The 13,294-nt window shown below is 40.5% G+C and overlaps 1 protein-coding gene across 1 annotated transcript in view; it reads right to left on the bottom strand.

The window, feature by feature from the left end:
- SGCZ (sarcoglycan zeta) overlaps positions 1-13,294 on the bottom strand; it is a 329,915-nt gene that overhangs the window by 20,846 nt on the left and 295,775 nt on the right. Inside the window, exon 6 of the mRNA XM_070757645.1 lies at positions 8,203-8,275. Coding sequence (XP_070613746.1) covers positions 8,203-8,275 — 73 coding nt within the window. The remainder of the gene's footprint in view (positions 1-8,202; positions 8,276-13,294) is intronic.

The raw sequence follows: 13,294 nt of genomic DNA, 5'->3' as shown, positions 1-13,294 counted from the left end.
AATGAAGAATTATGTAAGTAATTTTAAAAAATTGAAAAGAAATTGTCTAAAACCTTTCGAATTGAGTTTTGCAAGGTTAATGTCTTCTTATGGGGACAAATCTCAGCTTTGAGCATTTTGTGTGGTATTTGTTGTAGCTTATGCACAAATCCAACCCCTATCTAGAATTTTGAATCAGATCAAATTCAGTTTCCACCCCTTCTGCAATGCCACGCCCAAACCAATTCAAGTACTTTTTGAGTACTGCCAATTCAATACTAATCAGAATTGGTTCCATTTCTTTCTTTCTTTTAAACATTTATATAGCCACTCATCCTAACAGAAACACTATTCCCAGGGTTCACACAGAGTGAATGAGTAAGTAGTGTAATTTTTACTCATTATAATGGTAACACATATGCCCGGCCGGCGGCTTAAACCGCCAGCCAAAATTACCTCCGGAGCCCGGGAGATGCTGCCGGCAGCTCTTTCGAGCTCCGGACTTCCGGGTTCCTCTGGAACCCGGAAGTTCGGCTTTTGGTAGTGCGCCAAGGTGGCACGCTGCCTGCTGGTCGGGGGGGGGGAGGTCCTGGATCGCCCTATTTAAGGGCGATCCGGATAGGACCTCCCCCTTGCTCTGGCTCACTCCTGAAGCAAACACCCGCCCACCCTCCGCTATCAACAGTGTGGCCTAAGGAGGTCGCCTCAGGGCCGAATAGGAATTTTTTGCGGCCTCCCCTTTAGAGGCGGACGTTTTTCGCCTATTTCACACTGATGGTGTGGACTGGATTGGTTAGGGGGTGCGGCGCACTTAGATATCAGTATAGGCCTCCCTTTGGTCATTGGGGTTTGGCAGGTTAGGGGCGGAAATGGGCAATTAGAAGCAACTGCGCATGCTCCTTTGGGCATCCTTCAAAGGGTGATGGACCGCCTCTCTCCAGGAACTAGAGGTTGGAACAACGTTGGGGATTGGAGGGAGGATGTCGATGGGAATCACTGGATCCAATTTCCCACGGGGATTGGAGGGTGAACTCCTCCCACACGACTAAAGGGCGTGGCTTGGACCCAGGTGAAGGTGGTACCTTCACCTGGTTCAGCAAGGAGTTTTCGCCCAATGTTGCCAAGGAATTTTCTGGTAGGAATTTCCGCCCCGTTAGTTTTGGCCTCTGAAGGTCCTTAGTTCGTTCTGAATTTAAATATTTAAATTGATGTATTCAAATTTATTCAAATTTATGTTAATTCAATAAATGACCCGTATTTAATCCACAAAATGTCTCAGCGTCGTTACTCTGCTTCCGGGGGTAATTATGGTTTAGCTAATTTTTTTACATGTAGAGATAAAAGGAAATGTTACAGCTTACTTCATTGCTATACTGCAAGACCAAGAAATAAGTTTCTCAGCATCATCATGGTGGGAGATGGGAATGGCCTTGAGGGACAGGTGAATCTCGCAAAAATAAATGCTCCCTTTATCTTTGTAAGAACTACAGAGGGACTTGTCTTAGATGTTTTGTCAGGTTATAGTTCTGCCCTAGACTTGGGTTTCCTTTTTCTGACTGTTGTCTTGGTAGCATCTTTCCCTTCTGCCCTTCAAGACCATTTTCTCTGTGTACTACACTTACTAACAAAATAACTAAAATAATGGACTAGCTTTCATCAGGTTATAAAATTGCCTTTTCTGAAAAAAAATAATCAAAGGAAGATGATACAAGCTACCACAGAGCATTGTTAATATAAATATAGGGGATCTGTTTGTAGTTAGTTTCTTTTTGTTGGAAATGTCACCAGATTATCATATTTCTATTCCTTTTTTATAATATCCAGTGAAACCAATTGGATTGTTCTATTTTATTGTAAATTTACTAGTCCTGGGCCACTGTGTGTAGGATATGCTGTGATATACAGTATCTGTTCCAATTCTTGGTTTATGGTTATGGTTTATGTTCATTCTTGTTATTTTGGGTATGTCCCCATTCTTTATGCTCTTGGCTATCTTCCTAGATCCCTTTTGATTTTGAGTAAGAAGTAAAAAATACTGTCCTATAACAACTAGACTGTATTTAATAAACTTTAGGACAAGGTAGTCACATATTCATACTCTGGATTCATGTCATTTCAAGCAACGGTATATTTCTATAATGCAAGAAAAATCTTTTAAAAACTAAATACAGTGATCCCCCGTTTATTGCGTCCCCAACCATTGCGAACAGGGTACTTCGCGATTTTTCAACCCGGAAGTCAAAATACCATCTACGCATGCGTGCGTTTTTTCTATGGGCACGCATGCGTAGATGGCAACCGGGAGATCAGCTGCTGGGTGGCTTTCCTGGGTCTTCCCCCTCTTGCTGGCGTCAGCGAGGAGTTTCCCCACCGCCCACGCAAACTCCTCGCTGCCGCCCGCCCTTCGCCCGCCCACGCCGTTCATTCTCGCCGCTTTCGAGCTGAGTCCTGAAGCGAATTCGCTCCCGGACTCAGCTCGAAAGCGCCGAGAGACAGCGCCAAGGAACGGCCTGTCCACGCTGTCTCTCGGCGCTTTCGAGCTGAGTCCGGGAGCGAATTCGCTCCCGGACTCAGCTCGAAAGCGCCGAGAGACAGCGCCAAGGAACGGGCCTGTCCACGCTGTCTCTCGGCGCTTTCGAGCTGAGTCCGGGAGCGAGTTCGCTCCCGGACTCAGCTCGAAAGCGCCGAGAGACAGCGCCAAGGAACGGGCCTGTCCACGCTGTCTCTCGGCGCTTTCGAGCTGAGTCCGGGAGCGAGTTCGCTCCCGGACTCAGCTCGAAAGCGCCGAGAGACAGCGCCAAGGAACGGGCCTGTCCACGCTGTCTCTCGGCGCTTTCGAGCTGAGTCCGGGAGCGAATTCGCTCCCGGACTTAGCTCGAAAGCGCCGAGAGACAGCGCCCCCCGGACCCCCAACCCGGGTTTGGGGGGCTGCTAGGAAGCCCCCCATGCCGGCGGCAAACAGCCGCGCCGCCCCCAATCTTCGGCTCCTCGCTAGTGCTGTGGGAGTAAAAACACCATCTGCACATGCGCAGATGGTGTTTTTACTTCCGCATCGCTACTTCGCGAAAACCCGCTCGTTGCGGGGGCTCCTGGAACGGAACCCTCGCAACGAGCGGGGGATCACTGTAGTCCAATTGTTTCTTTTTTAATTTTTAAAAATTGATTTATATATATTAAAAAAGACACAGAAACAAAACACTAGGCACAACATAGAATAGTTCAATTGTTTCACATTCTAAAGCTTTCATTCTTAGCTGCCATATTTTTTGGAGTATAAGACACCCTTTTTTCCTCCGTAAAAGAGATTTGGGTGTGTCTTATACTCTGAAAGTAGCTTTTTAAAAAGCTTTTTCTTTAGCCCTAACTAGCTGCTAACAATCTTGCAGGTTCTTTTATTGTTACTCTCTGTGAATAATGTTTTCCAAGCCTTAAGTTTTTGCAGAGTTTCTTTTCATTGCTCTAATTTGCTCTAAATAAGTTTCTTTCCAGCCCTAACCAGGTGCTAACAATGTTCCCAGCTCTTACTAGCTTGCAAGCTCTTTTATTGTTGCTCTCTCCGAATAAAGCACCAACCAGGGCATAAAATAATGTGCTGAAACTGACCAGACTAATCTGGTAAGCAGATTCTTTTCCCCATTTTCCTCCCCAAAAACTAAAATGTGTCTTATACTCTGGTGTGTCTTATACTCCGAAAAATATGGTAAATACTTCATGCATGGTTTTATTTTAGTTATCTATTTAGCCTGAAAATTTGCTCAAAAAATCCTTGAAAGCAATTACAGTATATAAATTTCCTAATATGTGGTTTTTTTAACCAAACAATTTCAAACAGGGTATTTTTTAACCAATATAAATATATCCATCTTTATGTGCCTTTATTTTTTTCTGAATGCTACTAAGCAAAAATGGGAAAAGTGCAGACAAATGAACGTTCATATTTATTGACTGGATTGAATGAATTTTTCTTCATGATTACATCCTTGGTTGTGATCAGTAAGGAATGCCAAACAACAGCAACAAAGAAAGAATCAAATATAGAATTTAAAAACTGGATTACCAAGTCTTCGGAGATGGATTTGATATGGAACTTTAAAATAAGATGTAACTGTTTGTTGAAGTATCTTTGATATTTTTTTGGAAAAATATTGATTCAGACTCAGCAGTAATGTCTGATTTATACTTTACAAAAAGCTCTGATTGTGTTTCAAATCTCAGTAGGACTTAGAGCACTGCATCATTTTTTTGGGATATGATATTTATTCTTTATTCCCACATTTATTGTATTTTGAGGAGAGAATACTGCTCTCAGTAGTAGTCCTAAACACTTTTAATGCATATTGTTTCAGGGACTTCAAAAGTGAGTTGTTTTTTATTTGTGGTTTTTGAATCACTTTGGAGATTCAAATGAATAATGAGTATGGCTCAAGAAAAAAAAAATCCATACAAAAGTAAGTTCCCTTTTCAAGGAGAAGCCTCAGCATATCTAACCTTCTGCTGACATTTTTAGCTGAAATAACTCATAATAAGAACAAGACCTTTGTTCTGTAGGGCACAAACAATGCTCAATAAACTCAAAAACCTTTTCTTCCATTATTTATTTAGCTTTAAAACTACCCACTTACTTGGTTATCTGAATGGTATTCAGTGCAGTTAAAGAATACATAATAAAAACAGTAGCAGAAAACATTTGTGGTTGGAATAATAATCAAAATGTAATGCATAAAACCCCCATAAAAACAACAGCAGAACAAATAGTATGAACTTTCCTGAAGCCTTTAAAATGGCTCTTGAATGTGTACACTTCGAAGGAAGAAATGATGAACTGAAGAAAAGTGGAAAAAATGGAGCCAATGACCATGGTAAGTAGATTGGCTCTTTGTAATTTCTTTCCAGACACAGCAACTTGAGATCAACCATAATTACTACATACATTTTTTCCCCACAAGGAGATCCCATAGGAGTAGCCATCATGCTCAAAAAGTGTCTTTGAAAGGATGATTTACATACCTACTTTTCTAGTCACAATTGGAAACTTTTCACTTATTAGGAACCTTTGGATGGAAAAGTTTCATAGTACTTGATGGGTTGCATGCCATCATTAGAGAAAGAAGTTGTAAATACTAAACAAAAGTTAAAGATTTAACTTTTTTTTTCTGAATAAGCAGCAAAAGACTGATAAAAATCTTAATTTTAGAAAGCTACAGCTGGAATAAGTATCCAGATACATTTGAAATAAGATTTTGGAATTAATTGCAAAGAATCCTTCCTGTGAGAAAATGCCTTTGTTTTGAATTCTTAAAAAATATCTAATATTTTTTAAAAATGAACCTCACCAGGAATTAGAAGGAACTAAAGATTCTGCAACGCTCTCTACATGGGGCTACCTTTGAAAAGCGTTCGGAAACTTCAGATCATGCAGAATGCAGCTGCGAGAGCCATCATGGGCTTCCTAGATTCGCCCACGTTTCTGCAACACTCTGCGGCCTGCACTGTCTGCCAATCGGTTTCTGGTCACAATTCAAAGTGTTGGTAATGACCTTTAAAGCCCTACATGGCATTGGGCCAGAATACATCCGGAACTGCCTTCTACCGCACAAATGCCAGCGGCCGATAAGGTCTCACAGAGTTGGCCTTCTCCAGGTCCCGTTGACCAAACAATGTCGTTTTGGCGGGCCCCAGGGGAAGAGCCTTCTCTGTGGCGGCCCCGGCCCTCTGGAATCAACTCCCCCAGAGATTAGAACAGCCCCCACCCTCCTTGTCTTTTGCAAATTACTCAAGACCCACCTTTGTCGCCAGGCATTGGGGAGTTAGGATATTCCTTCCCCTAGGCCATTACAAGTTATGTATGGTATGTTTGTGTGTATGTTTGGTTTTTATAATAAGGGTTTTTATTTTTTTTATTAAATTGGATTGTTCCATGTTGTTTTTTATCATTGTTGTTAGCCGCCCCAAGTCTGTGGAGAGGGGCGGCATACAAATCCAATAAATAATAATAAAAATAATAATAATAATGAAAGGAAAAGAACTCTCAAACTCAATATTAAATGAATTATAGAATGAAGCAAAATATTTTTAACATTGGAGCTATTGAAGGATATTTTTGAACAACCCCCCCCAAAGTTAATTATAAGAGTATATCCCTCTGGAGGGAAACTGTGTTTTAAAAAATGCTATGAAAGACAAAGAGGTTTTATATAACAACATTGAGACTGTTTTGAAAGTGGAATTTAAAAATAACAAACTATAAGAATGACATGTGTTGTGCACATGAGTATGCAGGGTTTAATCTGCATGCTACTCGCTGATTGGTCAAAGTGAATGACTGTCAGAGCCGGCCGCCTCCAAGCAAGCTCTTTAAAAACGGCTTCCCTTGGAGCCGCCTGGCCATTCTGAACTTGCTACAGCTATAACTAAATAAACAGTTAAATAGTTACAGTGACTCTGAGTCCCTTTATTATGCAAAGGGTGAAAGAATATAATCCTTTTGTCCATCCAGCAATGGGCAAGTGGAACAAATGGTAAGGCTGACCAAAGAAGCCTTAGCCAAGCTAGAACCAGGCAATTGGGAGGAGCAAGTAGACCAGTTTCTACTCACTCAATATATAACCCTGAGTACAACAACAGGTAAAAGCCCTCCCGAACTATTCATGGGTCGTAAGCTCTATTCACAATTGGACATGATTAACCCATCCTGTGCACCAGACAGACCCACAAACACACACAACCCAGAACGAACTCTGTGGGTGGGGAAAAGGTGTTCACCTGAAATTATACTGGGGAATGTCAATGGGAGAAAGCCTCAGTCATAGAAATCACCGGGCCAAAATCATACAAATTCCGGCTAGAGGACAGCTGGGAACAGAGACAACACATTGATCAACTCAGGCCTCGATGAGACAGCGTCAGGCTATGAGAACCAGAAGATGACCCAGAAGGAACCAACCACCCCGGAGGGTCTCGGCCTTGAGGACAGCCCAGCACAACCTGCTCGCAACCCCAGGATGACGAAACAGCAGCCAGGAATCAAACCACTGATCTACTGGATCTTCCCTGTGATTCCAGCAATGCTTTGAGCCACCATGAGGCTGGCAGCAGTGCTGCAGCTTCAATGCATGGAGGCTGGCTCCAGATTTTTCCAAGAGCCTCCACTGGAGCTACATCAGAGCCGATCTCACAAGCCGAGACCTTTGCAGAAACTGAACTGTGTAGGTCAAGCAGGACCGTAAAATGACCAATCTTCCTTCAGGACCATGTCACATGGATTAATTCCTGATTGACATTAGTAACTCAGGAAGGAGGAGTGTTGTGTATGGGAATATCAGGGTAAATTTGCATGCCACTCACTGATTGGCCAAATCATGAGTGGCAGTTTCAAATGGCTGTCAGAACCAGCTGGCCATTCTGAACTCACTACTGCTATAACAAAATAAACCATTAAATAGCTACAGTGACTCCAAGTCCCTTTGTTACGCAAATCTAACAACATGGAAAAAGATGTTACAGTGGAGATACAAAAGAAATTTATGTCTTAATCTAGAATGGGATAGGCAAATAACAATCAAGAGAGTAACCTGAATCATTTTCTTAACTTTGATTTACAAAAGAGGTGTTAAAGTTTTGAAAAATTTTGTGAGAAAGTGGCAAAGAAAAAAATTAAATGAAACTAAGTTCTATGACATTATTTGAAGGATTAAAGATTAAGTTTATTAGAAGCAAAATGAAGAAATATAAAGTTTATCAAGTGCCTAGCATGGAAGGGCTTGGCATCCCAAGGAAGAACCAAAGCCAAATCTTTAATAGCCAGTTATCAACACCTCAATCTACATCTAAAAAGCCACACACAATGGCACCATGTAAATACCGCATACAGAGTAACCCAAAGCACACATTCTGCCAGAGAGAGGTTCCATGAAGATGGGCTCCAGCATGAATCCCAAAGTTCAGAAGACTAAGCCTCTAGTCTTGGTAACCCACCTGGATTGATCTGAGTCCTTGAGTTCACTTTTCATCCTCAATTTGGCCATGACCTCATTGTAAACGGGGCACTGAAGGAACTAATGAGTAATGTTCTCCAGTTGACCAGCATCCAAAGGACATTTATTTATGTGCAAGGAATGCAAATAGGATTCAATTTTTCTAGTGAACAAAATAATAAAAATTGAAACTTATCTTGCCTAATTGCTTTGCAAAGTAATACACAAAAACTGCTTTTAAGGCACCTACTTGAGATCTTGAGAAGGCTCAGCTCTGATATGGGGGGTTTCCACAGAATGCTCAAATACAGCTCCTTCTGTGCCTACAACAAATACATGAATAGAATACAGGATAGTTACATTCCACGTCAACATTTCATTTGAAAAGTAATGAAACCCCTTTTCTGAAAAACAAGCTTAATTAATACTAATAAGGTAAATTAATATTTATGAGATTTATTTCAACAAAATTTATTGTAGAAGAATTTTAAAACAATGCAACCCATGAAAAAAGTTTTTATTAATCTCACTAAAAGTAACAGTCTTGATCCGTATGACTGTAAATAGGTAAAATTAATGGCCCCTTTTTCCTATCCCATTATTTCCACAGAAGCAAGAGGTCCCTGATAAGACCTGCTCAGATATCCACTTTTTTGCTGTTTGTAAACAATCCTTTCCTTTCACGGAGCTACAAGTCTACAAAATAGGTGGCTGTTGAAAACAATGACTGAATTATCTTAATAGGTGCATAATATTTATACTTATTTAGAAATTTATACTTATTTAGAAATGTACTGTATTAAAAAAACCTTTTTCACCCATTTAAGTAAAGATAAACAACTTACAGAAAATGTTTTTGGTATAAAATACAAATTGATTCATAATAAAAATTGATAATAAAAAGTGATGTGGAAGTGATGTGCCAGTGCCTGGAGGCTGTTGGGGTCTGGATGGGTGTCAACAAGCTCAAACTCAACCCAGACAAAATGGAGTGGCTGTGGGTTTTGCCTCCAAAGGACAATTCCATCTGTCCGTCCATTATCCTGGGGGGTGGAATTATTGACCCCCTCAGAGAGGGTTCACAACTTGGGCGTCCTCCTCGATCCACAGCTAACATTGTAACAACATCTTTCGGCTGTGGCGACGAGGGCGTTTGCCCAGGTTCACCTGGTGCACCTGTTGCGGCCCTATTTGGACAGGGAGTCATTGCTCACAGTTGCTCATTCCCTTATCACCTTGAGGTTCGATTACTGCAACGCTCTCTACATGGGGCTACCTTTGAAAAGTGTTCAGAAACTTCAGATCGTGCAGAATGCGGCCGTAAGAGCTATCATGGGGCTTCCTAGATTCACCCATGTTTCTACAACACTCCGAGGCCTGCACTGGCTGCTGATCGGTTTCCGGTCACAATTCAAAGTGTTGGTAATGACCTTTAAAGCCCTTCATGGCATTGGACCAGAATACCTCCGGAACCACCTTCTACCACACGAATCCCAGCGGCCGATAAGGTCCCACAGAGTTGGCCTTCTCCGGGTCCCGTCGACCAAACAATGTCGTTTGGTGGGCCCCAGGGGAAGAGCCTTCTCTGTGGCAGCTCCAGACCTCTGGAATCAACTCCCCTCGGAGATTAGAATAGCCCCCACCCTCCTTGTCTTTCGCAAGTTACTCAAGACCCACCTATATCGCCAGGTATGGGGGAACTAGGACATCTCCCCCAGGCTTTGTTATGTTTTATGTTTGGGATGTATGTGTTGTATGGTTTTTAATTGTTGGGGTTTTTATATAATTTTTATTGTTAGATTTGTTCCATTATTATTATATTGTTAGATTTGTTCCATTATTATTATATTGTTTTTATTGCTGTTGTGAGCCGCCCCGAGTCTTCGGAGAGGGGCAGCATACAAATCTAATAAATTGAATTGAATTGAATTATTATCTTATATTATTACATTTTTTCTCTTTTAACAATCTGAACTCTCTTCTTATTACTATTTAATATGTTTTAGAACAGTGGTTCTCAATCTTTTCTTCACCATGGTCCCTGTTTAAATATCTTTTATGCCCATGGACTATAGCCAATTCAAGACTTAATTCAAGATTTAAATCATAAAATTTCATAAAATTTCTTCAAGCTGTCACAGACTCTCTGTGCCCCCACCCCTCGGATTCGCAGACCATACATTGAGAACCACTGCTACAGAAGATTGCTAAAAAAACAATCACCAATAAGCAACAATCATCTCTTTTCAAGCAGGTAGAGACTAGAAGCTTTGTTTTAACATTTGTGGCAAACTAGTTTTCTTTTTTTCTTTTTGCTTGATATTCAGAAAAAATAACTGTAATTTCCTCTCACCCAAGAACCCACACCAAGAACAAATGGTCATAAAAAACCCTGAAAAGTTCTTTCACATATGCAATGAAAGGGGAAGACAAATCACACAAACCCAACAATTCATAAAGCTTGTTTCTGCTCCTCAGCACTAGATTTTCCTCATGGCTGAACTGAAAGCCACTATATATTTTTCACTGGCAAATATGAATTTTCATCTCTCCATTATGCATCCATATCCTGCCTCTGTTCCTGGCTAAAGTCACTCTTTCACCTGATATAAAGACATGTAAGAATGACCTTGTAAAATGAGCTTCAGCTACAGCTCATTTAGTCCAATAAGAGGCAGCTTAACCTTTAGCCTTAACCCATAGAAGGAATGTGGGCAGAGCAAACCATCTCAGAAGGGACCCTGACTAATGTCTTGGGCTATACAGGAAACAGAGGAGAACAATATTTGCAAGACTGATAGCCTTGTCCAGTAGACAGGAAACACACCCAAATGAATGCATTCTACCTTATTGTAAGATTAAATTGACAGCATTTTGCAAGTCCTGCAATTCAAGATCAAAATTCAAGAATTTTGAAGTACATTTCTCCCCTGTAACTGAAAACAACCCAAGAAACCACAGAAGGTTCATTTTGAGACTTTTGCCCATGCCCTCATTCCTTCTGTAGGCTAAACCCTCACAGATTCCCTTAAACTGTCTACTGTGGATCTCACTCCATTCCTTAGAGGTCCGTAAATAGAGTGTGCATAAACACACCAGCATGCCTACTGTCCCTGTCCTACTGTCCCCATTTATTTGTATTCATTTCTTTTGTTTACCGTGTTTCCCTAAAATAAGAATTTTTGTTCCAAAAGTTGTGCTACGTCTTATTTTCGGGGGGTGCCTTATATTTCTTAAATAAGACAAATTCACAGGCAGAAAAGCTGACACCCCCAAAGAAAGTGAATCATACGGTACACTGATTATGGTACGGTACCTGTCAGTATGGCACCCACACACACAAACGACGGCACTTATATGGTACAACAGTATACTCTCGCTATTGCAACTTCCGGCCACCAGAGGAACTACAGTCTACGCACTGTAGTGGAGACTGTAATGGTGGTGAGACAGCAGCAGACTGTGTCTGCTGTACTGGACGGTACAAAGCGATGGAAGGGGCCAGGAGGGGACGCCACATTTTTACGGTACCGCTATGAACAGCTTTGAATGGTACCATATGTTTTTCCACCGTACCGTATGTAAAGTTGACTATGCCTTATTTTTCGGGGGGGCCTTATATTAGCAAATTCTGCAAAACCTCTGACATGCCTTACTTTCGGGGTACGTCTTATTTTCGGGGAAACAGGGTATGTCCATGTTCATATTTATACCTGCTATCTTGTACAAGTTCGACAAACTAATAAATAAATAAAACAAATAAATTGCCTCTTATCTGATGATTCTCCTGGCTTGGTTCTTTCCCCTATCTTGCAAGGTCATTCCTGCATACCATTATATCATGTGAAAGAGCAAATTTAAGTTACTTCCAGTAGAATGGTAGGAAAATTTAATATATATTAAAGGCTATTTTTGAGAGCATTGAGAAAAGAGAGGAAAAACTTTATTCAACTGAAATAACTAATGCTATTTTAAGTTTATCTCACTTAAAAACAGAGCATGTACTGGAAAGAAGTCACCTGCATATGTTTATGCTTTGGTTAAGTAAAGCTTAAGTCCGCTGCTTGAATGCTAACTGACCACATTTCCCAATTTATTTATTTATTTATTTGATTTTTATGCCGCCCTTCTCCTTAGACTCAGGGCGGCTCACAACATGTTAGCAATAGCACTTTGTAATGAAAGTAATGAATCAATTTCGTCTTTTGATTAGGGATTTTGAGAAAGATTTCATGATCAAGACTTGGATAACAACATTAGATGACATTAGAACATCCAATAAAAGATGAATTTCCAAAGTACCAGTTTGAACCTCTTTGTGCCTCCAGTTCTTACCATAATTAAAAAAACAACAACAACAGCCACCTCCCATCCAATACTTCCATTTAGTTGCTAAATACATTTCGTCCTCTCTTTCTTTCTTTCTTTCTTTCTTTCTTTCTTTCTTTCTTTCTTTCTTTCTTTGTTTTTTGTTTATTTATTTATTTATTTAGTCCAATACACAATACATATTGAAGAGAATAGACATGAAGTATTATATATAAAGAGAAGATATAATAATAGAGGAGAAGATATATGAAGAAAGAAAAGATATATGAGATAAAGGAAAGACAATTGGACAGGGGACGAAAGGCAGGATAGTGCACTTATGTACGCCCCTTACTGACCTCTTAGGAACCTGGAGAGGTCAATCGTGGATAGTCTAAGGGAGAAATGTTGGGGGTTAGGGGTTGACACTACTGAGTCCGGTAATGAGTTCCATGCTTCGACAAGTTGATTGCTAAAGTCATATTGCAAGTGACAAGAGCATAATCTGTGAGAGGAACAGACATGCTTCTTCTTTCCTTGTTCTGTCTTTACATGCACTTTATAAATGCACTGTCATGTCTCCCAATACATTGGGTTTTGCACCTTAATCCATCAATCCTTATGCATAAAGAAGGAAAGAGAGAAATCTGCTTCCTTTTCCCCCATTCAATATTTTAGTTTTCAATACTTCTTGCACTGTAAGCAAAGAGAAGATGGGAATATACTGTTAAAGTAAGTAAAAATTTGAAAAGGGCATTTATTTATTTATTTATTTTATTTATTAATCAGATTTGTATGCTGCCCCTCTCCACAGACTCGGGGCGGCTCACAGCAATAATAATACAATGTAAACAAATCTAATATTTAAGTTAATTTAAAACCCCAATTTAGAAACCAATCATACATACTAACATACCATGCATAAATTTTATAAGCCTAGGGGGAGGGAAAGTCTCAATTCCCCCATGCCTGACGACAGAGGTGGGTTTTAAGGAGCTTACGAAAGGCAAGGAGGGTGGGGGCAACTCTGATAT

Source organism: Erythrolamprus reginae, chromosome 7 (assembly GCF_031021105.1).
Source record: "Erythrolamprus reginae isolate rEryReg1 chromosome 7, rEryReg1.hap1, whole genome shotgun sequence".
Lineage (NCBI taxonomy): Eukaryota > Metazoa > Chordata > Lepidosauria > Squamata > Dipsadidae > Erythrolamprus > Erythrolamprus reginae.
Note: the sequence above shows the minus strand (reverse complement) of the source record. Positions and strands in the feature narration are given on the sequence as shown.